General features: G+C 36.0%; 1 protein-coding gene across 2 annotated transcripts in view; it reads right to left on the bottom strand.

Moving 5' to 3' along the window:
• The window catches only part of fat3a (FAT atypical cadherin 3a), a 209,114-nt gene that overhangs the window by 57,507 nt on the left and 124,792 nt on the right, over positions 1–26,815 (bottom strand). Inside the window, exons 5-9 of one of the 2 annotated variants that reach the window (XM_067365788.1) lie at positions 18,217–18,278; positions 15,678–15,995; positions 13,584–13,797; positions 12,021–12,089; positions 3,300–3,439 (exon numbers count right to left, since the gene is read on the bottom strand). In XM_067365788.1, coding sequence (XP_067221889.1) covers positions 3,300–3,439; positions 12,021–12,089; positions 13,584–13,797; positions 15,678–15,995; positions 18,217–18,278 — 803 coding nt within the window. The remainder of the gene's footprint in view (positions 1–3,299; positions 3,440–12,020; positions 12,090–13,583; positions 13,798–15,677; positions 15,996–18,216; positions 18,279–26,815) is intronic. The other variant, XM_067365787.1, reaches the window with a different exon arrangement.

Raw genomic sequence — 26,815 nt, 5'->3', positions numbered from 1 at the left:
ATGCATATATATATATACAAAAATTTCAATATTTTGAGAGCGTACTGAGATTCACTCAATTACATAATTCGCAGTGCTTCAAGGGAGTGGGCGGAGCTAATGAGATCTTTTGGAGCATGTTGCTTTTTTCGACTCTCTGATTGGTGTAATTTTCTGTACAGCATCATGGGTAATGTAGTTTTCCATCAGAAATTCCACTGTTAAACTCATTTTAAAAATAAGCTGAAATAATGAGGGCTGACAGCTTCAGCAGAAGCAAAAACCATCGTTTAACAACCCTGTAGCTCACAGTAGTTCTCTCTTTAAATATTATTATGTTATTGTTCAAAATCAATTTCCATATGGACTGAACTGTTGCACTAAAACTATTAAAAAATAGATGAAATAAAATATAAATATTTTATATGAAAAACTTAGAAAGTTAAAAATGTTGCCTTGGCAACTCACTGAAATAAGATAAGTTGAAATGTTAAAATGACTAAAGTGAATAAAAATAAAGGTAATTACAAATATAAAAATAAAGAAACAATTACATTAAATGAAAACTGAAAATATAAAAAATAAAAGTTCATTCAAAATATGAATACTTACTACAATAGTATAGAAATAATACTAAAATACCACTAAGTACAAATTAATGGTCATATTGTGAATGATTGACCGTTGAGCAAAAAAAAAATCCTTGTCACATTGTGCGAGTTTAACCACACGTAAGCAACGAAGTGAAGACACCATGAGTGTACGCACAAATTGAAGTTGAATGCTGAATGGTGAAATTCAAACAATTTGGCTGACGCAAGTTCTCAGTTGTCGCTAACTTGTATTAATAGCCACAGCAGTCGTCAGAGCACGCAGGCAGTGTGAGCACACACAATTGTGTTTCTGTGATCGAACTGCGTTAGCTGATCTAATTATAAAGTAATAACAGACGTGTACTTCCGTCTCACACTCGCCCTTGCAGAGACACGCTGAGATCCATCTGTGTGTGTGTCGCAGACCGAGAACGAATGTATATTTGTGTATGAAAGTGAGCAAGAGATGATGCTTTCAAAATAGAGAACAAGTCTTAGAGAAGAATACAATCACTTTCATAATTTCTTTTCCATTTGTCCTTTCTCTGACCCTCTCTTTGTTCATGTGTGTGTGTGTGTGTGTGTGTGTGTGTGTAGTTTTTTGTATTTTTAAATGAGTGCATTTGCATGTAACAGAGAGTGTGTGTCCTCAAAGTGTTGTTTAATATGCAGTTGACTGAATTTAAATGAGTTGTCTTTTGTGTTTGCGTTCTTGTGCATGAGTGTGTATATGTTAATTTACTTTGTATATATAGTGATTGAATAAACTGAATAAATGTGACAGCGCTTCCTGTCTCCCCCCGCACCCCAAACACTGCGGCAGCTTCTACTCTGCAAGATAAACAGATCAGTCATTAATTTTTCCTCACTCTCCCACATTTTTTTTCCTTTCAGGATGGATCGTGTCCTTTACACTCTGACCTTCATGGACATATTAAACTGCAAAGACTTGTATCCATGGCAACGAAGCTATCAATCCGATGGGACCTTGACATGAGGGATAGGCAATATGAATGATGACAGAAACTATCAATCAAACCCTCACCATCAAACTTCAGCATCAATCATCGACTAAACAGCTGCTGTCAAGCAGACAAACACTGTAAGTCTGTTTCAGAACTTAGTGAGCTGCTTCCCTGGACATCAAAACTGCCTAAAAGACAGCAAAAGTTGCTCCAAAAGATATAGGAAGAAACATTATGCGGTCTTTTAAGATTGTGCCTGGCCAAATTCTAATCACAAGCTCAAAATGACATACGAGTGGAGAGAAATGCTGATTATAAATATAAATATATTAATATTGATAATAAATATACATATAAATAAAGTATTAATTATATTAACACAATATAAATATAAAATATTGGCATATTGTATTACCATTGTACATTAACATTAGTTAACTATTTTAGTTTACATGAGCTAAGAAAGAACAACACAGCATTGATTAATCTTTGTTAATGTTAATTTCAACATTTACTAATACATTACTAAAATCAAATGTTGTATTTGTTAACATTAGTTATTTCACTGTTAACTAACATGAACAAACAATAAAAAGCTGTATTTTTATTAACTAACACAAACAAAGAATAACAAATACAGTAATAAATGTATTTCTCATTGTTAGTTCATGTTAGTTAATAAATTAAATAATGTTAACTAATGAAGCTTATTGTAAAGTGTTACCATATAAATTATATAAACATTAACAAATATGAATTATATATATATATATATATATATATATATATATATATATATATATATATATATATATATATATATATATATATATATATATATATAGGTTTATTAGGAGAGACATGCTGACTATAAATATTAATTCATATAAATACATTAATATTAATTTATATAAGTATTATAATATATATATATATATATATATATATATATATATATATATATATATATATATATATATATATATATATATATATATATATATATATATATTAATTATATTAACACAATATTAATATAAAATATTGGCATACGAGTAGAAAGCAATCCTGATTTTAAAAATTCATACAAACAAACATTTACTGTATATAAATAAAATATGTATTATATTATTTTATAATATATAATAAAAATATAAAATGGTGTATGAGAGGAGAGACATACTGATTATAAATAGTAATTAATCTAAATATTCATAAATATATATTAATACAAAATATTAATATAAAATATTGGCATTCGAGTAGAAAAAAATACTGATATATATATATATAAATATTAACTACATATAAATATGAGTTACACAAATAAAATATTAATACAAAATATTAAATAAATATAATTTGTGTACTAGTAACGTTATCATGTTGTTGGAGTACCTTAAGCATCTTTGTGTCAAAGTTTATTTGTTTTTATTTGTGTGTGTGTGTGTGTGTCTGTGAGAGTGAGAGAGAGAGTGTGTGTGTGTGTGTGTTTTTGTGACATAAATGGACACATTTGTATAATGACATGGGTATGACATAGGAGAGGGTGACTTATGAGGACATTACCCCATGTCCCCATTTTTCAAAAGACTTATAAATCATACAGAATGAGTTTTTGTGAGAAAGTAAAAATGTGCACAGTTTCCTGTGATGGTCGGTTTAGGGTGATAGAAAATACGGTTTGTACATTATTTAAAACAATTACGCCTATGGAATGTCCCCACAATTCACAAAAACAAACCTGTATGTGTTTGTTTACCTGAGTGTACGCTATATTAGTCCCATCTGTAACCTCCACAGTGAGGTTGTAAAACGATCGCTGCTCTGCGTCCAGAGGTTTAGCGATGACGATAGTGCCGACACCTTTCTCAACGTCAAACATACTGTCCACGTCACCGCCTTACATGAAAAGAGAAAACGTGATTAACCACAAGAACTCTCTAGACGTTGCAGATACATCACACACACACACACACACACACACACACACACACACACACACACACACACACACACACACACACACACACACACACACACACACACACACACACACACACACACACACACACACACACACACACACACACACAGATATCACACACAGAGATTCAAATTCACACCACTGCAATATTCATGTACACCAAATGGGGGCGCTACAGGGTTTTAAAGTTCAAAACATAGGTAGGATGGGATTTCCTCATTATACCCACACACACACACACTCACTCACTCACTCACAACAAACACATAACACACCACACATACGCAATGGACACATAACACACATCCCTGTGTGTAACGCACATACATTTACATGCATAAAACCCACACATGCAATATATATTATATATATCACACACACATCCTACATATGCAAAACACTCACACAATATATTCAGACACAATTATTCACATGTGTAATGTATGTGCTACTTCACAGTGACAAAAAAGGATTCCTCCATTTTCTATGACTTTGTTTTTACATTTCTATACAGACTCCTCAATGTACGTGCACAAACAGTCTAACACAACACAAGTCGCCCATATACACAAAAAAGCTCTCAGAATCAGCTCTAATCACATACACATAGACCATTAAACGCCAACAAAAGAGACAACAAACATATAGATCAAAGAAACAGCTGTTTTCTCACAACAAAAGTTGACTATAAAGTATAGTTCACATAAATATTAAAAATCTGTGAATATTTACTCATGCCGATGCAAACCCGTCTTTCTTTCATGGAACACAAAAGATGTTAGTCAGAATGTTCACACTCTTCCACATAAATGAGACCAAGGGATGTCAAGCTCCGAAATGCACCATACAGTAGTCCATATGAACGTCTTTTAAAGACATATGATAATTAAATCTCAACTCTCTAAAAAAACACCTAAATATTCAACACTGCGGCATCGTGATTAGTTAAATGACATGCAATAATAAAAGCTGTTTGGCATCATTGATTTCGATCGTGATGCCCTCTGCCTTTTTGTGGCATATTTAAAGGCATATTTATTACCAATATATTAGTGTTCATCTAATATAGTCAATCCTTTAACATTTCTATTTTATATAATTATTAATAGGGTACAACGTGGCTAAAGGCACACCTTAAGAGAAAATGTGATTTTCACTACTCTCAAAGTGTATGATTGCCAGAAAAATATACATGTTTGTATTGAACATTGGTGGAGCAACAGATTTTGTGTTAAAATAAATCATAAAAGTGCTTAATTTTGTTTAAAAATCTTATAAATGTATGAGGTGGTGAGGGGGGCTTTTACCCTAAACATGGGGTAAAAGGCACACAGTATTCATACAAATACTTTAGCTAAAATAATATTTTTTTAATAATGTCTAGGTTAATACTTGTTGAAAAGAATCACTTTAGCAAAGTTTGTACTATTTACTATATTCATTTTTGTTCAATAAATATACTGTCATTAAAATAGGCCTATGTTAATATAAAAATACATTTTAAAAATACAGAAACAAAATTACTTTAACCCTCAGGCAGCGGAAAGTTTTCTTAAGCCCCATGTTTAGTAAATTTTTCTTTAAATGATTTGAAAGGTCGAGAAAGTACCAAATAACAGTCCAGTAAGGTGTTGGAGTCAATATCAAGCACCATTAAGAGGTGGGACGTCCTGTTCTGACACATGGTCACAGGAGCACATGGTTTGAGAAGAAGGCAATATTATTTGCTTTAGTAATCTTATTTAAAAGACATGAACTGTACATAAAAAAATATGTGTGCGTGTATAAAGGCGTAGAGAAGCCATTTGTCAGGTTTTATTAAGTTTTTTTTATTTTGCATGTTCAGAAATTCAGTTTTTCTTTTCGTTGCCTCAGGGCAACGTTGTGCGATAAGAGGTACTTTTCAAGGAGGTTTTAGACAGTACCTCTCATTGGCCACAATGTATTATAAGAAGGGAAGATGCAAGGTTCCTGGGTGTGTAGGAACACCCAAAGTGATGTGAAAAAATTGTAAGTTTCGTACAGAGTGAATTATTACATGAAGTACATTATATGTCATAGCACACAACATGATACAGACCTATGCATGTATCAAATTCAATATATCAATGTCTTTCAAGTGTTTTTCCCTTTTTACTTAATTATTTCTTGAATTAAAAAAAATAAAATAACTGATTTTGATGATAATTTTCTCTATGACTCTGTACCATTCAACATTGCCCTGAGGTAACGAAAGTTCGATAAAATGTTCCCAAATGAACCAAAAAAATTTTTTTCTTCATGTGCCATCAACATGTGTGCAGTAGAGGGTTAAAAAGTAAAGATTCTGAAAGCATTGAAAGAGATCCCATAATATTAATATGTATTTACAGTAGCAACAATAAATTATTATGATATGATTAATATATTTTTAAATATGATTGTTTCATTAAATATGGGTATTATCTCTAAGATGGATACCTACTTTGATATATGATATTTGCCATCTGAATCTAACCATGTCACGTCAACAAATGGAAAAGTCAGCCAGCTATTCATTATCATGTTAATTATTGTGCTTTTTACCCCAACAGCAGGTGGCGCTTTTTACCCCAAATACCATACTTTTACATATTCTCCCGTTATTGAAAAACTGTTGCTTGAATTACCTCAAACAAAACTGAAAATCATTAAGAAGACCTTTGTCTGAAAATATAAACATTAATATAATAGATTCTCATTTGCTACCTAAATCAACAACATTTTAAAAAACATCAAATATTACATTAAACTACCTCAGAATAAACTTTGCGTTGCTGCCCGCGATCGCATCAAGGATCAAATTTGCACGTGCATTTTAGAAAGCGGATATTTAGGGAAGTGCTGCGGCAAGTTTTTGTGCCATCTAGTGGTTTAGAGGAAAATAAAATCAAAGGCGCCTTTTGCCCCATTGTACCCTATATATATATAAACAGAAGTTGTTTAGTATATATATATATATATTACAGAAGTTGATATATAGTATATATATATATATATATATTACAAACAGAAGTTGTGATAGTATATATATATATATATTAATTATCAGCTGATATTCCATACTCATTGGCCAATAATATGCATTTAATTCCCCCTATTTTGCCAAGACAGTGATGCACAATTTTGTTTATCCAATACTGTCAATTCTTTAAAATTATAATTTTTTTATTTATATAATTATTAATAACAATTTATTTATTTTTCATTATTTTAATTATCAGCTGATATTCCATATTCATCGGCCAAAAATAAGTATTAAATTCCCCCTATTTTAATATTACCTTTGCCATTCTCTAGCACCACATAAAATGACAATGATAGATTATGGCCATTAAAAACTTAAGAAGACTACCATTCAAAACTACTGAAGAGTACTTTCCCATTAAGAGCCCACATCTTTTCAGCATCAAACAGAAGTTGTGATAGTCTTTTCTTCCCTATTGTGACATATATCCAAGTGAATGGCTTCTTTGTAAAGAACAAATGTGGGGCGGGACTTGATTTTGTCCTTTGAGAATTGATTGGATGGTTGTGGTTTGCTATTGGTGGATCTCATGTGAGTGACAGGTTGCCCCGCCCTTGAGAAGAAATGAACTGCAAGAGGGAGGGAAGATATTTTGATACAAGATTACGAGGCACATGAATTAAAAAAAAATAATAAAAAATATGATGTGCACAGATAAATCATTTATAATAAATACTGCAATAATTCCATTAAAAAATAATAAATAAATACATTTAAATTTTGATTTCATGGTGACTTTAACAAAGTACTGTAGCATTACAATATTGGCCATTATCGCAATAACGTGGAAACAATTTTCGGCTTATTGGTATCAGATTCAATTTTAATATTTGTGTATCCCTATGTTTTTCACACAAAACTATCACATGACTTCAGAAGACATGGAATATATAGTGCACTGCTTTTCTGGTGCTTTTCTAATCCTTCTGACTTTATTTGCTTTGCATGACAAAAAGCAGCTCCACCATTCTGACTAAAATCTTTTGCACTCCACAGAACAAAAAGGTACACAGGTTTGGAACGACATGAGGGTGAGTAAATAATAACAGAACTGTAATTTATAGGTGAAGTATCACTTTAAGATGTAGTTCAGGTTGTTGCATCAGTGTGTTTGAACGCCGACGCGTGTGAACAGAGGTGAAAGTGTGTTTTGGCAGGGCGTTATGTTCCCTCTTCACACTCGTTCTACCCAGGGCGCATTAATCATCTCGTGCCGCCTGTTGCTGTAACACCTGGTGGAGAGATACACTTACATATGCATACGCACACTTACACACCCTTTCATTCATCACCGTCCACCCTCGCTGTCCTCACACACACTCTCTCGTCTGGCAAGCTAACCCTGGGTTGACCCCTGACCTTTATCCACACTCGATTGGCTGTTTAATGACGCATTTAATCAGGCCGCAGATGATAAGCCTGGGTCAACGACCGCCAGAAGGGTTTTAGGTACCTCATAAACAAAACACACACTCACATACACACATGGATGGAAGCACAAATTAAACCATTATCGCCACTGCACAGTAAACACTATGCACACACATGCATACAATAATATTTCACACACACATTTAAATCACATTTGTATCAAGACACGTGTCCAAATTCACATCCCAACCAATAATGTTTAAGCAATACAGCACAACACCAAGGGATGATGGGAAAGCAGAGCTAGCTGATGGTTAAACAGCAACAGAGCAACAGCAGTTCTGCTGAACTTGTATAAATTTATATATAGAGAGAAAGACAGACGGAAGGTGAAAGAGAGAAAGACGGGGTTAAAGAGACAAATAGACAGACAGAAAGAGAGAGAAAAACATGCAGAGACAAACAGACAGACAGAGAAATAGAGAAAAGGGCAGAAAGAGAGACAGACAAACATCAGGGCTCTACAATAAGGACTATCTGATGACCCGACTGACTGAGTGAAATTGTCGATGAATCGGTTTATCATTTCCATGTGTTTTTAAGTCTACTTAAGCCAATTTAAACATTAAAGTGATTTTAAACTATTTAGAGTCACAATTGAATGGACAAATACGCACAATATTATGTTAAAATGCCAATAGGCTAGAGCAGACTGTCCCATTTAACAAAGCTCGTTTTGACCTTTGGAGACTTTTGATACAATTGATCATCATTTTTTTAATTACTAAACTGGAGAAGTATGGTATAAGAGGGGTTGTACTTGATTGGATGAAAAGTTACATAAGTAACAGACTTCAATTTGTGCAAATAGGAGAGTATAGATCACAGTGCTTGGATATCATATGTGGAGTCCCACAGGGGTCAATTTTGGGTCCCAAATTATTTATTTTGTATATAAATTATATATGTAGGGTGACAAATTTTGTAAAATTTGTGATTTTTGCTGATGACACTAATATATTTTGTACTGGGGCAAATTTGCAGCAGCTGTTGGAGATGGTCACAGCAGAAATGAATAAATTAAAAACATGGTTTGACTTAAATAAATTATCAATAAATTTAGATAAAACAAAATGTATGCTGTTTGGAAATCATAAAATTGATACACATTTAAAAATAATTATTAATAATGTTGAAATAGATAGAGTATATGAAAATAAATTTTTGGGTGTGATTCTGGATCACAAAATCTGCTGGAAACCCCACATTAAATATGTCAGAGCAAAAGTAGCACGGAGTATTGGAGTAATGGGGAAAGCAAGGCATGTGTTGAATGAGAAAGCACTTTATATTTTGTATTTCTCACTTGTTTTGCCGTACTTGAATTATTGTGTTGAAGTGTGGGGCTACACCTACAAAACCACCTTACAAACATTAAGCACAATACAAAAAAGAGCAATTAGGATAGTAAACAAAGTAGAATATTTTGAACATACTAATTTACTGTTTTTAAAATTACGTACTTTTAAGTTTAAAGATATGGTGGAATTTAAGACCGCACAAGTAATCTATAAAGCAAAAAATAAACAGCTGCCTGTAAACTTACAACAACTGTTTATAGAGAGAGAGGGGGGTTATAATTTGAAAGGGGCTTTAAATTTGAAACAGCAGAATGCTCGAACAAAGCAATTCAAAAGTATGTGCATTTCAATTTGTGGGGTGATCTTGTGGAATAGTATGAATAATTATATCAAGGAAAGTGTAAATATCTTGCAATTTAAAAAAGGTATAAGACATTTATTTTTGATAAGTACAGTGAGATAACTTAGCTGTTGTCAATGTTGCATTTTTGTTTTGGTTTGTTCTTCCTTATATTAATTGTTACATATGGTAGGTTGGCATCTTTGTGTTAGTTAAAATGATATGTTGGATTTATCTGTTTTGATTGGGATTTGGATTTGAAGTACTTGGGCAGGATTTAATAAGCCTATGGCTTCTACCTATCCCTTTTCGAACAGATTGAGTACTATTTTGAAAAAATTGTGTTTATTATGTTATTGATTATTTACTTATTATTTATATATGTTTTTTTTTCCTCAATATACATTTTGTTAAAATTGTTTTTTATTATACATATATATTTTTTCTTTCTTTTTCCTTTTATTTGTTTTTTTTTTGTTTGTTTTTTTTTTCTTTAAAAAAAAACAAACTTGAGTTCGAAATAAAGATTACAACCAAGCAAGTTATGTCATTTGAAGTCCTCTGAATTGGGACACAGCTAATGTCTTAAGTAAATGTAACCATCCAGTGAAGACCATGTGTATTAGTATATTAGATCCGTGCATTTGTTCTTAAAGTGACAGCAGCTGCTGTTTGTCATTAATGTTTATAAAACAACAAAAGACAAAGAGAAAATCACTCACTGATCTTCGCTGATCTGAATAACATTCGTAATCTAAATTTAGTAGTGAAGACCAGTGTTGGGGTAACACATTACAAGTAACGCGAGTTACGTAATCAGATTACTTTTTTTTTTTTTAAAGCAACTAGTAAAGTAACATTACTTTTAAATTTACAACAAAATATCCGAGTTAATTTTTCAAAGAAGTAACGCAAGTTACATTGTTTTCCCATTTATTGACTGTCAGCTGTCCGGTCCCCATTTTGAGAGATATCGGAAGTGCAGAGGTGTTGTGTGCTGAGTAAACATGATGGTTATTCTAGACTAGTTGTAGACTGAATGTGAGCATACATTTACTCATTTACTACTTCTCCTGTGTCCTATTGTTCTGCAATCCAGGGGTGTGTTTCCCAAAAGCACTGTTAGCTAACTATGCTCATAAATTTCATTGAACTGTTAGAAACTACAGAACTTGCAACCATAGTTGCTTTTGGGAAACGCACCCCTGAATGGCAGCACAGCTGAAAGGCTTGATTGTTTGAGCTGCGCCCTCTACTGTACAGGCGTAAATATGCAATTCCTTCAGCCTGAAGCGGATTCATTTCACTTTTGGTGTTAAAGGGCCTAAACATTTGCCAAAAAATATAACTTTTTTTGTTGTTATTAAAAAAACAAACAAGCAAGCCCAGCGCAGGTGAGAAAAAGAAATGCAAAAGTAATGTAACATATTCCTTTTCATAAATTGTAACTAATGCAACTGATCCTTCGCAAAGACCCGCCCCCCCCCATAGTTACTGTTGCTTTGTCCGACAAGCCATGGCGCTGTCATGCCACACACAGTGAAAAATACGTCGCGGAGCAAAGAGGACACTGACAACACGTCGACAGACAAGGCAGAGCAGGTTACTTATGATATTAAACAAAGTCCCAGCTTTCAAACTGTGTATTTTTTAAAGAAATTTGAACAATAAAAACCGTTTTGTGTCTCTTTAATGTGTCGTGACAGATTTCTGTAGTGCCTCAGCTCAAGCGGCTCGTGAAACGATCATCTCTTCCTACTAGTTAATTTATAGCATCAAATAAACATGAATGAACATGAAAATGAATGTTGTTTCAAACACGGAAAGACGTCAATACACACCATTTTTCAAGTTCAAGTCCACTGAGGTTAATCATCTAACTCCTGACTGCTTTGTCGGACAAAATGCGGATTTGGCATTCTGATTGGTTAGATCGCTTGTCAATCAAACTCCTGGCGAAGAGTCAATTAGTTACTTTTTTAGGGAGTAACAGAATATTGTAATGCATTACTTTTAAAAGTAACTTTCCACAACACGGGTGAAGACTATGCAGTGTTATTTTACATTTGATAATTCAATTTCTGTACCTGAATTCTACCCTTAGATCTATCTAAAAAAAAAAAAAAAAAATGTAAAGAACTGTTTATTTCATTTGTATCTCTCCCAAATAATCCTTAGCGTTGAGCCCTGGACATGCTGAGAGAGAAAGAGAGAGAGAGAGAGAGAGAGAGAGAGAGAGAGAGAGAGAGAGACAGACATAAGGAGAGATCAAAACACAGAATAAAAAAGGACAGAGAGAAACCACAAAAAACTGACAGAGAAAGAAGAATTAAGAGAAAGAAAAGAAGAAAGGAGTTCGGCTGAACTGGTAAAGATACCTTCTGTAGAACAGTTCCTGCCGCAAGCGGTCTGGAGTATATAGAACATCTCGCGGAAAGAGCGGGGACCTTCCCATACGAAGCATTTAGAAAAAGAGAGAGAGTGAGAAAGAGACAGCCAGAGGAAGAGCGTATGGAAGAGAGAAAACAACAGAAGTAAAGAGTCGAAGGATAAAAGAAAAGAACAGAACAAGCATGTAAAGGGAGAGAAAGTGAAGAAGAGGAGGAGAAAAAAAGAGGCAGAGCAGCGAACGAGTGCAGAGCAGGTGCTGCTGAAGCAAACAGAAGGTATCTGAACACCAAACGACATGCGTGCTGCAATCTGACTCTCCCACTGCCTGCCATAATATCAGCAACTACAGACGTCACATGATCAGTCAACATTACTGGGTTATTAGGAATTCAAGTTAACTTGGCTTTATTAATATTATTGTAAAACATTATTAATATTAACATACTTTCTAATATTTTATGCATTATAATATAATATAATATAATATAATATAATATAATATAATATAATATAATATAATATAATATAATATAATATAATATAATATAATATTTTTATTCATTTGTCTTTTTTATGAAAATAATTATTGAAATGTTTAGGCATTTGTTTGTGTGTATACAAACCTTGCATCACCATAGATACAGACAGCGGCAAGCAATCGCCATGGTGACCGTGGAATGGCAAAAGATAGCAGTACAACGCCACAAATCATGCAGTGATCCACAAACATTCCCAACAACTCTAACCCATAATATGAAAACATACAGCCTAATTGATCTATAAGTGAATATCACCTAAATGTTATGATAAAATCAAATGAAGGCCTAAACCCTGAAATGAAATTTAAGTTATTATTTACTCACCTTGTTGTTGTTCTAATGCCGCATGTCCTTCAGTCTTTTTTGGACCATAAAAGAAGAATTAAAAAAAAAAAAAAAATGTCCCACTCGTGCTCGTCCATATAATATAATTGAATAGCGACCAACACCAAGCTTTTAAAAAAGATGCAAAAGTATCACAGAATGATCCCATGTGACACACGTTGTATATTCCAAGTTTTCTGTAGGTATACAACAGGGTTTGGTATAAAACAAACCGAAATATAATGTATTATTTACCGAAAATCCTGACCTTGGCCGTTGGTCTTCTGTGCACAACTGCACGTTCATGCGACTCTATTAGCGCCACAGTTTACTCCAACTCGCCAAGCACACAAGTTGTGAGAAATTAAGATCAATAAAAATTTGACATGAAAAACAATGCCTACAAATCCCAAAAAATAAATAATACATTATTTTTCGCTATTCATTGCCATTATATGGAGGAGTGCAATCAGTTAAAAGTTCTCCTTTTGTGGTCCGAAAAGAAAGAAGGCATTAGAACGACACCAGGGTGAGTAAATTATGACCAAATTTTCATTTTAGGGTGAACTATCTGTTTAACTTCACTAAATACTAAAAATCCACTTTCATAGCAATTCAATATCCTGCATCTAAAGTAATCTAAATTGCATACATCATCACATTAACATAAACCATCTAACCACTCACCAGTGATGTCAAACCACAAGGAGGCGGAGCCTTGCTGTTGGGCGGACACCACGCCAACGATGTCTGCCACTTTGTCGGTTTCCATGACTGTGAAATTGTAAAGCTGCTCATCGAAAGCGAGAGGCACGGGGCTGGGCGGTGGACGGCGAATCCACTCGATGTGCAAACGAGCCGTCGCCCAGCGCTGAGGACGTCCATTATCCACAGCCTTCACCTGCGGTCAGGGGAGAAAAATCATCAGGAAGACGAGAACACAAGGCAAGTGAACATTAAAAGAACTGAAATGAAGTGGAAGATTGAAATAAAAATGGAAAAATGCATCCGGTATTGACCTTTGTATTGAATGCAAACAAAAGAACAAATCTCTTACAAGAAGAAGAAATTGAAAATGTCAACTCTCTCATTAAGAGAACCGAGCTGCAATATATGTCAGGGGAGTTTCACAAGACCTGGAAATTATTATTCAAGAGTTCACATTTTAGTTTAAATCGGCTGAAACTATTTCTTGTGCTTACATCAGATGATTTATATAATTTTCAGTTAGAAAAACAAAAAAACAAAACATATACTATTTTAGTTTGGTTTTTAGTTAGCTTCACCTGTCAGTCAAGTTTATCAATCATCTAGGCCAGCTTAGATCAGCTAAAAACGTATATATTTTATTTTATTAGCATATCTTATCTGAACGTTTAAAAACGTATCGTATCGTATCGTATTTTATCTTATATAATCGCATTGTTTAATATTATATCTAATCATATTGTATCCTATTGCATCTTATCGTATTGTCACATCGTATCTTATTGTATAGTTTAAAATCGTATTGTATCCTGTCCAATCTTTTCATATTGTATCTAATTGCATCTTATCGGATCTTATTGTATTGTATTGTTTAAAATCATATCATATCATATCATATCATATTTTATCCTATCGCATCTTATAAAACAGTTAGTTCCTGTCCTTGATCCTGATTGATCAATAGCCGTTTTATTTACGATAAAACCCGGCTATGACCGCTTCACCCAACTGTTCTGTGTATCACTACACAACACCCTTAGCAACCACTCTTAGCAACGTAAACTGTTTGTTCTCAATATTGTTCCTTTGAAGCTTACTATATTATGTAGTGAGAAAGAGAGCGAGTTTATTACCTGCATTCAGATTTAACATTTTCCTTCAGGTCAGTCCTATTTTCATAATAAAAAAATCTGTTTAAATGTCCGCTGCAATCTTGTCCTTTTAACATTTAAGGGGTTTTCCCATGACTGACAACACTAGTCAAAGCATTTGTCAGTTGTGTCTTGTTCCATGTTCACAAATTCAATCTTTTTAATATAAAAGTCTTTGATACTGAGTGACTTGGTCATTAAGACAGTCTTTGCCACCATCAAATGGTGTAATTATGTAACTTCTGTTTTGTTCATGGTCAGGGACAAATTTTTTTCCGACGGAATGAAGGCTTTTAGTGATTTTACTTCATAGTTGCATTGATACATATATTTTTTGGCTTTAAAATTTGTATTGTGTGTTAACCGTTTCATAAAAGCAATAAGGTACTCGAGGCAAGTGCTGTATCGTGAATACGTCATGGCTGAAGGGGCCCTCTGTACCTTATTGCTCTCGTACCTTATTGCTTACTTATATTGTGTCCTATTGTATCTTATCGCTTCGTAACATATCTTATTGTATCTATGTGTTGTATCTTATTGTATCGCTGTGTCGTATCTTATTGTATTGTTTAAAATCATATCATATCCTGTCGCATCTTATCATATCGTATCCTATTGCATCTTATCGTATCGTAACGCATCTCATCATATTGTTGTGTCGTATCTTATTGTATTGTTTAAAATCATATCGTATCGTATCCTGCCGCATCTTATCATAAGCGCATCCTATTGCATCTTATCGTATCGTAATGCATCGTATCTTATCGTCTAATCGTAAAGTATCTCATTTTATTTTATTCTTTTTCATTTTATTTAGTTGTCACATACTATAAAACACTGTATTTTATATTATAGTCACATACGTTTCTCACATATGAGAGTTTAACTTTCTTTAGAAGGTCAAGGGTCAAAGGTCACTCACAGTAAGAATATCATAGGTTCCGGCTGTGAACTGTTTCTTCGGTGATGAAACCACTCCAGTTTTGGCGTCGATTACAAACTTCCCATCCTCGTTGCCATCGACGATGCTGTAGGATAGGTCAGCGTTGGCGCCCTGGTCTTGGTCATAGGCGAAGACGCGGTATATAGGAGCCCCCCGCTGCTTACGGGTGCGCTCGGGTAAACGGACCTGGTACATCTTCTCTGGAAACGTTGGTTTGTTATCATTAACATCCAACACCTGGACCACCACCCACACTGTGGTGTGCCTTGGAGAAGGACCGCCATCTGATACAGTCACCTGGACACAAAACCACAGACCATGGAGATAAAACTTCCATTTGCATTCAAAACTCAAGCAGTTACACTACTAGTCAAAAGTTTGGAGTCTTTTCAATGTTTTGAAAGAAGTATCTTATGCTCAATAAGGCTGCATTCATCTGATAAAAAATACAGTAAAATCAGTAACAACAATCAGGCATAACATTATGACCACTGACAGGTGAAGTGAATAACACTGATTATCTCTTCATCACGGGATCTTTTAGTGGGTGGGATATAGTAGGCAGCAAGTGAACATTTTGTCCTCAAAGTTGATGTGTTAGAAGCAGGAAAAATGGGCAAGCGTAAGGATTTGGGCGAGTTTGATGAGGGCCAAATTGTGATGGATAGACGACTGGGTCAAAGCATCTCCAAAACTGCAGCTCTTGTGGGATGTTCCCGGTCTGCAGTGGTCAGTATCTATCAGTGGCCCAAGGATGGAACAGTGGTGAACCGGTCCGATCCAACAGACGAGCTACTGTAGCTCAAATTGCTCAAGAAGTTAATGTTGGTTCTGATAGAAAGGTGTCAGAATACACAGTTCAACGCAGCTTGTTGCGTATGGGGCTGCATAGCCGCAGACCAGTCAGGGTGCCCATGCTGACCCCTGGCCGGGTGCGTGTGCGTCACTTACCTGGGGAACACATGGCACCAAGATGCACTATGTGAAGAAGGCAAGCTGGCGGAGGCAGTGTGATGCTTTGGGCAATGTTCTGCTGGGAAACCTTGGGTCCTGTCATCCATATGGATGTTACATGACACATACCATCTACCTAAGCATTGTTGCAGACCATGTACACGCTTTCAGGGAAACGGTATTCCCTGGTGGCTGTGGCCTCTTTCAGCAGGATAATGTGCCCTGCCACAAAGCAAAAATGGCTCAGCAATGGTTTCAGGAGCACAACAATGAGTTTGAGGTGTTGACTTGGCCTCCAAATTCCCCAGATCTCAATCCAATCGAGCATCTGTGGGATGTGCTGAACAAACAAGTCAGATCCATGGAGGCTCCACCTCACAACTTACAGGACTTAAAGGATCTGCTGCCAACATCTCGGTGCCAGATACCACAGCACACCTTCAGGGGTCTAGTGGAGTCCATGCCTCGACAGGTTAGGGCTGTTTTGGCAGCAAAAGTGGGACGAACACAGTATTAGGAAGGTGGTCATAATGTTATGCCTGATCGGTCTTATATTACGATTTAAAATGCCTCATGATTTGAGGTATTATTCATGCATGTAGCAGAAGCATTGCGGGACGAGTTACAGATTTGTTCAGATCACTAACTCTAAGCAATATTATTACTGATGCTTGCCTTAGTAAACGCTACTAATAAAAGAAAACCATGGTAAAAATAGATTATCGATGGACAGGAAAGGAGAAAAAAGATTCTTTATGCGTCAAGAATTTCTATGTACAATGGAGTAATGAGTCATGTTTGACTTTTCTCTCATTTCCTGTTTCTGACATTCTATCCATTTTTCTTTTTCATTAGCAATCATGCCCATCGCTCATCCACCAATCAGCACGGCCGCACATGGCTGCCGGCCAATCAGGAGACTGTGGTGAACTGTGAAGGAACATTTAAATGATATCATTAAAAACAAAAGACACGGTGTGCGCCATCCATCTCAGCAGCAACAACAGAACGATTAATTCAATTCACTTTATTCATTTCCTTTCACAGATACAGACTGCTCTGCCACGCCTGTACAAATTCAATCTGTCTGTCTGAGAGAGAAAGAGAGTGAGCAAGTTAGCAATAAATGAGAAAAAAGAGGGGGGTTGTAATAAATTAAAGGGGCGTTTGGTCTGTGTAATGTTTGGGTGTCAAGGGATCACACGGTGAACGGGCAACAGAACGTGAGTGACAAGTTTGTTCTCAAAAGATCAACACGACAAATTCGCTTTTATTACAAACACAACACCCACTCAAAATCCCTCTCTTTCACACTAACATATGCAAACAGACTAGCAGAGTGAAACATTTTGAATTTCAAACAGGCATCTATAGGATTCAGTCAGAACACGTTGATAATCTTGCTTTTATATGAAGTGAAAATTGTTGTTATTCTCCTGTCACTCACAAAATTGATCTGCAATTTGGAGGTAGTGCAAATTAGCATGGATCGCAGCTCTCACACCTGATGTGTGTTTGTGTGAAAGTGTATGTGTGAACGTGGGTTAGCATGAGTGTGTCTCACCTCCAGTACGTGCTCAGCCTGTTGTTCGCGGTCCAGCTTCCGAGAGGTTGTGGTAATCAGGCCTGCAAAACACAAAATCATTCATTTTAGCAGCCGGTTTAGAAATATCCTTTGACCTAACCACTTGTACAGTCTCTAACTACAAGCAATGGCACTGATTTCACTGCCAACAAAATGTGCTTTCAATAAAACTGTCCATTAGAAAGGCAAAAAAATTTAAATCTGTGCTACCTGACTAGAGAAAACAAACAGATAAATGGGTAGGAAAACTTCAACATCCATAATGCTCCGGGCATGTTGCCATCCAAGGCCACTACAGAAGCGAAAAGCTGTCTACTACAGATAAAAAAAAATTTTTGCCATTGTTTTACGATGGCAACATTTGTTTTACATTGTTTTACGATTGTTTAACGACTAGACAAAGTATGATACATTTTTCAATGATAAAACTAAACAACAACTGTTTGTTCGTCAAATAAACGTGAATTTCTCAGTCCAGGTAACACGGAAAACAAGTAAACATTGTTCATTTACATATACTTCCAACACTAACAATACAGAGCAGGTTGAAAAATGGTCAAAGTTACACTTTAAATGGACAAAATCTGCTCCTTTTCAAAATGAACATCACTGAAAATAAATAATGATTATAAGATACAGCAAGCAACTTAACAAAATAAGACTTCATTAAAAAATAATCGGATCACAGGAGTCATTTATTTGTGATTCGGACTACATTTATCTTGCTGCATGCAGCATCTCAAGTTTCCTTGCCTTTGTTTTGCGGTACACAGTCTTTATCTCATCATGTTCAACTTAGACTACTAACTTACAATTCAGACAAATTTTTTACATGCTATATATATATATACACATACATATATATACTATGATAATACTTTCAGAGCCCTACGGTTGTGCTCCAACAGTAATGCGCTCTGTGGCATGTCAAAGTGCCTGAGGGTCCTTAAGTATGCCTTGTGATCAGGCACATCCCAGGGCGCCCCATCACTGACCCATATCAGAAATGAAGAGAGACACAAGGAGGAAGAGAAAGAGAGGGGGCGGCTGTGTTGAATCAAGTCACAGCGGCACAGGGCACTTGTACTGTGAGAGAGAAAAAACAGAAGGAGAAAACAAAAAATGGGAGAAAGGGAGAGGAGGGGGACATGGGGGCCAACAAAAAGACCAGAGACAAAAGTTTGCTGATGACATCATGCCTGTAACACACACACAAAATCAAACTAATTTATCTAATCTAATTTTAATTTTGTGAGGCCCCATCAGCTAACACAGCTAATTGTATCTTGAAAAAAAAAAAAACTGCTGAAAAAAAAGCGCAATTTGATGATGCCGAGTTAAAAATTTAAATAAAAACTTTCCATCACAGTTATTTCACAAAATAAGCATGCAGATTTCTCAAATTACATATATTAGCTTTAATAAACTTAACAAAAGTAGTCAAATTTCAAGAGTTTCAGTTTGACAAAAAGAAGCATTATTTATAATTTAACTTACAATCTGCAAAGTAGTGGGAAAATGTGTTCAGATGTCAAAGAACTTTACATAGACAAGTCCTACAAAATCTGCATTTTTCTGTCACTGTTAGAATGTAAAAAAAAAAACAAAAAACAGATGTAGCAGAAAACATCTTAGTCACGTTTGCATTTTTTTCAGTCACTTGCCATAATTCTAACTCTGAAATCAGAATTAGGCATAAAAAAATGTCATAAATGTGAAAATCGGTTGAAAATTTAACAAATACTTCTAACTTAGCTCAAAGGAAGTTCTTCCTCTCCCTCTTGCAGCTCATTTATTCTGTTCTCTAATGACGTTTACTGGCGTGAGGGCGGGATCAACCTGTCACTCACATGAGATCCACCAATAGCCAACCACAACCATCCAATCAATTCCCCATGGAAATCAAAATCAAGTCCCGCCCTACATTTGTTCTTGTTTCACTCAAATATAAATCATATTACAGGAGAAGACTAACTTTAAGAGAGAACACAAGACTTCTTCAACATATTTTGCTAGAACAAAAAAGACACTATTTTTGGAATCAAGTATTCTTATAAGTATGCCTTGTGAACATTTAGCAATCTTAAGGCCTGTTGACACCAAGAGCGATAACTATTATTATATCCATAATAGCGTCCACACTAGGGGCAACTTAACAACTTAAGACTTTTTTAAAGTTGACATTTACGTGATGAAAGTAAACTAATTGCTGATGACGTCATTGATGAACAAATAAGCCTGAACCTCAAGCTGAGACTCAAACACGGGTTGCCTTGTAATGTGCTATGGCATATGACACAGCGCTGCCCACAAGGCTATTGCTCCTACATAACAGCTTATTTTTTTCAGTTCTTTTGTCTTTGTGTCATATTTCTCACAGTTTTCTGCTTGTTCTAAATCAGATATAAAGTGAGAGTGAGAGTGAGAGTGCATTAGTGAGAGAGCGACTGTGTGTGTGAATTAATTCTTCCTGGCTACTAATAATGAAACTTTTCAGGTTCTAAGCTATTTTATTGATAAATCACAGAACAGTGTTGACAATACATTTCTGCACTACTGAATGTTTGTGTGTGTGTGTGATCTACATGTGATGTGCACTGTACAGTCTGTATGAGTGTGCGTTACAGTGTAGCAGCGCATTAGTTTAGAGCGCCGATTGACTTACGTGTGCAATCAGCAATGTTGGTGAAAGTTACTTTTAAAAGTAATGCATTTAACAAGTATTAGATTTCATTCAGCAGAGTTGTGTAACTGGCGTACCTGAATGGGGTTCAATGGTTGTGTCGGGCAAAGGCCCATTGACGGAGGGGGTCTTAACGTCTACAGACTTCTGAACTCATTGTCATGGCAACCAGAGGCTCAGTTACACAGCTACCGCTCTGGACCAGCATGTGTGGGAAAGTAAGTCCGTATAAGGGGGAAAATGGATGGATTAGAGCTCTAACATTGGACGCCGAACACTCGTGCACACCCACACATGCTTTTAATGCAACGTCTATAATATAGGGTCCTCAAAAAACAAATCAACATAAAATCCGCCATAAGCAAATCCCCAGACACACACTTTTATAGTCGAAACTCTCTCTTAACCTACTTTTAACTAACAGCAATGGATTCGCTAATGAGGGTGTCTTTGTATAAGGATCCAGTCATTATGTGTGCGAGAGAGAAAGAGTGTGTGCGTAGCTGAAGAACAGCTGCATTCATTGGAATTAGCATATTAATTAGAGAGAAGAGTGATTACAAGCAATTAACTAAAATAGCAATAGCATGAGCGGTATACAACAGCATATCTATACACGCCAGTTATCTGTTGAGTTTAGAATATGCATAAGCTGAAGTTTACTTTTTGTCATTTTTTGTGGTGCATTCGTCCTTGTTTGCATGCGTTTATGAACTATAGTCATTAAAGGTTTACACGGGAGACCTCGCCTTGCATTCCCAAGAAACTCATTGTGGATAAAAATAATTTCAAAACCTCTGGAAATTGCCGATGTTGCATGTGTTTTGTGTGCGTCAAATGGGAAATTGGCCCATATGAGTGTGTCTGTGATTCATCGATGGAGTCCATGTTTGCCGCCGTCATAAATTCAAAACACACGCGCACCAGAGGAACATAAACCGGCCGCACACACGCTGAGATCACACTGTATCTATAAATCAACAGCCGCCTGAAGAAGACAAAGAACCGAGAGAGTGACAGATTTCACCAGAGAGGCAGAAACTGAGAATGAGCAATTTATGCTGGGTTTTAAATTACACACATTTTTTCTAAATGTCACAATGGTATCTTTAATTTAAAGCTAGCTTTTGCAGTGTCATTTGCGCAAATTAGAACATTTAGCAGTCTTAAGGCCTGTTGACACCAAGAGCGATAACTATTACGATATCCATATTAGCGTCCACACTAGGGGCGACTTAACAACTTAAGACTTTTTTAAAGTTGACATTTACGTGATGAAAGTAAACTAATTGCTGATGATGTCATTGATGAACAAATAAGCCTGAACCTCAAGCTGAGACTCAAACACGGGTTGCCTTGTAATGTGCACAGCTATGGCATATGACACAGCGCTGCCCACAAGGCTATTGCTCCTACGTGACAGCTTATTTTTTTCAGTTCTTTTGTCTTTGTGTCATATTTCTCACAGTTTTCTGCTTGTTCTAAATCAGATAGATATAAAGTAACACAGTAAAGATTACATTTATATGAATGCATTAGTGAGAGAGCGACTGTGTGTGTGAATTAATTATACCTGGCTACTAATAATGAAACTTTGGGTTTTAGTTACTAGGTGTGACGAGCAGGGCGGGCGAGAGCTGTGAGGGAACGGCGCGAGGCGTGCCGGCCTCGAGTCTCTCACGGAGGAGCTCCGGAGGCATAAAAGGAGGAGCGACTACAGTGAAGGACGAGAGAGGACCAGGCCTGGACTTTATTTTATGTTTTATTATGTTTGTGTGGCCCGCAGATGTCCGCGAGGGTCTGCCGGCATTACTTTCGTTTTGTTCTTTGTTTATTTTGAATTAAAGTTTTTGTTGAACGTTCGCCGGTTCCCGCCTCCTTCTTCCCACAACTACTAACCGTGTTACACTAGGAGATGTATGCTAGAACTTTTCAGGTTCTAAGCTATTTTATTGATAAATCACAGAACAGTGTTGACAATATATTTCTGCGCTACTGAATGTTTGTGTGTGTGTGTGATCTACATGTGATGTGTGCTGTACAGTCTGTATGAGTGTGCGTTACAGTGTAGCAGCGCATTAGTTTAGAGCGCCGATTGACTTACGTGTGCAATCAGCAATGTTGGTGAAAGTTACTTTTAAAAGTAATGCATATTGCATTACTCCCTAAAAAAGTAACTGATTGCGTTACTTAGTTACTTTCTATGGAAAGTAATGTGTTACATAACTTTTGCATTACTTTTTCTCATCTGGGCTAGGCTGTTGGTTTGTTTGTTTTGATAACATCAAAAAAAGTTATATTTCTGGCAAATGTAAAGGCTATTTCACACCAAAAGTGAAATTAATAAGCTTGGAGGAACAGGCTGAAGGAAAATTCACGCCTGTACAGTAGAGGGCGCAGCTCAAACAAACTTTTCAGCTGTGCTACTATTCTGGACTGCAGAAGAATAGGATGCAAGATAAGTAATTGGCTGAATCCCAAATGGCACACTTCTATGCACTTTTGGTCTTGTGGACTTATAATGGCTGCTGCGTGCGCGTGTCCGTTAAGTCTACGAGACCGCAGGGTGTCTCATTCATCATTTTAGGTTTCAGAAGGGTGCTCGCAAGCACCAAAAAATAACGACTTTATTCAACAATATCTAGTGATCGGCGATTTCACAACACTGCTTCATGAAGCTTCAAAGCTTTACGGTGGTTCAGAGCTTGTATCAATTGATCTCAAACTGCCAAAGTCACGTGATTTCAGTAAACGAGGCTTCGTTACGTCATATGTGTTTTATTTGATACACGTTCCGAACCACTGATTCGAAACAAAAGATTTGTAAAGCTTCAAAGCTTCATGAAACAGAGTTTTAAAATCGCCCATCACTAGATATTGTTGAATAAAGTCGTTATTTAGTTTTTTTTTTGGCGCACAAAAAGTATTCTTGTCACTTCATACAGGGTTTATGCAGGTTTCAGTAAGTCAAATTTAAGACCTTTTTAAGACATTTTAAGACCATAAAGACTGAAATTTAAGACCTACACAACGCATTACCAAAAAATATTCAAATCAAAGAAATTCTGAAAAAATCATTTTATTTCAATGAATTCAGTCATTGAAAAAGCATTAATTTAATTTACAGATAAAGCAATCACATTAGTAACCTTCCACACACATCAATGTGCCAAATGCCCAAAACCTTAGGCCCAAAATGAAAATAGGCTAAAACAAACTTGCCCTCAAATAGAATAGATTTCATCTCATTATTTATTGACATTACAAAACAGCATATTAATAGCCTAATAAAGATTGAACAGGCTAATCCAACCCATGTAACAACCAATGTAGCACACACACCTACACCAGATAATCCATTTTAGATGTGTGTGTGTGTGTGTGTGTGTGTGTGTGTGTGCTTTTGTTTATATTACATTGTGGGGACCAAATGTCCCCATGATGTAATATAAACCTGAGTTCACCTACATCGTGGGGACCAGCCAGCGGTCCCCACAATGTAAATGGGTTTATAAATCATATAGAATGAGTTTTTGTGAAAAAGTAAAAGTTTGCACAGTTTCCTGTGAGGGTTAGGTTTAGGGGTAGGGGCAGGGTAGGGGGATAGAATGTACAGTTTGTTCAGTGTAAAATGCATTGAAGTCTATGGAAAGTCCCCACAATTCACAAAAACAAACATGTGTGTGTGTGTGTGTGTGTGTGTGTGTGTGTGTCCCATGAACTGTGAGCCCAGGTACCTCGACTAAACTATTTCATTGTTCCAGAACAATGGTCCTGTTGGTCTGATTTTAGCTTTCATTGAAGTTTACGACATACGGCCCGGTAAGAGTACGAATCAATTCCCTCTTTATAAACTCCCCCAATCCAAATCTCGCCATAAGCGATCTTGTTGGGCCCGCAAGAGAACGGCTTCGCGATTACTGAATCAGGGAACATCACTTGGAAGAGATCGCTAATCTCACTGTTGCTATTAAATGAGTGGTGTTTGTTTAGTCACCGTGTGTAGTATACAAATCACCTTGGCTTTCGATTTGTCAGTCGCTCCAAATATACCCCGAAGGTTGTTCGACGGAGCTGTGATGATATTGCGCTGGAGACCGGAGGGACCAGGCATTGAGGAGGACGACGGCAGTGGTGAGGCTAATTGGCCGAGTCCGCTGAAGGGATTTTGCGGCTAGCTTGTGTTTCTCCGCTCTGGCGTGTGACTCCAGCGCCTTTACACCGCTTCACACCCAGACTCTCTAACTGATTTTTTTTCTTTTTTTTTTTCAAAGTTTGCAGTGAGCCTCGTACCTGGAGCTGGGTACCGCTTGTAACCAACAGCAGAAATCGCTGTGATCTAGCCATGTCTCGTTGAAAGTAACGTTACACTTTCCCATTTTCCACACGTAGCCGAACTTTAACAAACTCTGAGGAGACGCAGACGTATTTCGCGGGCAGGTATTGCATTTATCACGGGATTTGTAGTTTTATCACCGCCTATACCAACACCAATATACCCCAGAAAGAACTACGACTCGCTACTTTTTTGCTACTTTGTAATAACTTTCAGCAGGTAGCGTTTCTGGAAATGGGTAAAAAAATTTAAGACCTGACTAAATGAAAATTAAGACCTCGGATGAAAATCTGGCCGTTTTTAAGACTTTTTAAGGCCTTAAATTTAAAGTTCAGAATTTTAGACTTTTTAAGACTTTTTAAGACCCCGCGGAAACCCTGTTCATAACATTAAGCTTGAACTACTGTAGTCACATGAACTGTTTTAAATATGTTTTTAGTAGCTTTCTGAGCGTTTGAAAGTCTAAATTAACTTGCTGACAATGCAGGTCTCACTGAAAAAAATATCTTAAATTGTGTTCTGAAGATGGACGAAGGTTTTACAGGTGTAGAATGATATAAGGGTGAGTAATTAATGACAGAATTTTTCATTTTTGGGTGAACTAACCCTTTAATAGGGTGCAACAGTCGGGTTCCAGAAGTAAAAAAATCCACTCATTTTCTCTATAAAGTAAATTGATTTTGAATGATAACTTATAAACCTTTAAAGACAGAACTACTGTGAGCTACGAGGTTGTTAATCCATGGTTTTCACTCTAAGCAGCATGGATTCTGATTGGCTGTTAATGTTTTTAAAAAAAAATATTTCTGCAAGTGATTTCAACAATATCGTTCTACTGTGCCATTATCGTTATAGTTGTGATGTGGACTATGTCATTTGTATATTTATTGTCCTTGGTCTGAACAGGCCTTTACACAGATTATTCTTAATAACAGCATTATTAAACAAGATTGTGCAAAAGGTAAAATGTATTCTTTTATCATGTAATACACAACAAATGGTTTAAGCAGATGGTTCTCAACCTTGAAAGACCCCCATTGTCCAACAAAATATTCAAAGGCTACGATATGTTTGGTATTTCTGCTAAACTGCTCGTTTTCAAACTATTTTTATAAAATTAACTGGGACTGTAGATATATAAAATTAATTAACCATGATTAATTTCGTAATTCCAGAGCTTCAAGAAGTATATGTACTTTTAAAAAAAACAATGCTAGTACGCTAGTGACTTTTAGAGCCCAGCTTGCAATGCATTGGTTGTGCTTGCATTCAATGATTTTTTTTTCTTTTTCTTTTGAGTATATCTCTGGCCTAATTCTGTCAGTACATTACAGATAAAATGTAACATCACTAGTGAAGCACTTTAAAGATATGGTTTATTACTGCTCTTCAGGCCATTCTATGGCAGAAATGACGAAAGATGCTTTTGATAAAACTCTGGTAGACGTCTATTATTCCAAATGATCCATTATAGAGGATAATCAGAAAGATCGTAATCATCGTTAGCAGGGCAGAGCAGAACTGATCCAGAAACAGTTTTGGTAAAAAGCGGATCTCTG

This window comes from Chanodichthys erythropterus, chromosome 17 (assembly GCF_024489055.1).
Source record: "Chanodichthys erythropterus isolate Z2021 chromosome 17, ASM2448905v1, whole genome shotgun sequence".
Lineage (NCBI taxonomy): Eukaryota > Metazoa > Chordata > Actinopteri > Cypriniformes > Xenocyprididae > Chanodichthys > Chanodichthys erythropterus.
Note: the sequence above shows the minus strand (reverse complement) of the source record. Positions and strands in the feature narration are given on the sequence as shown.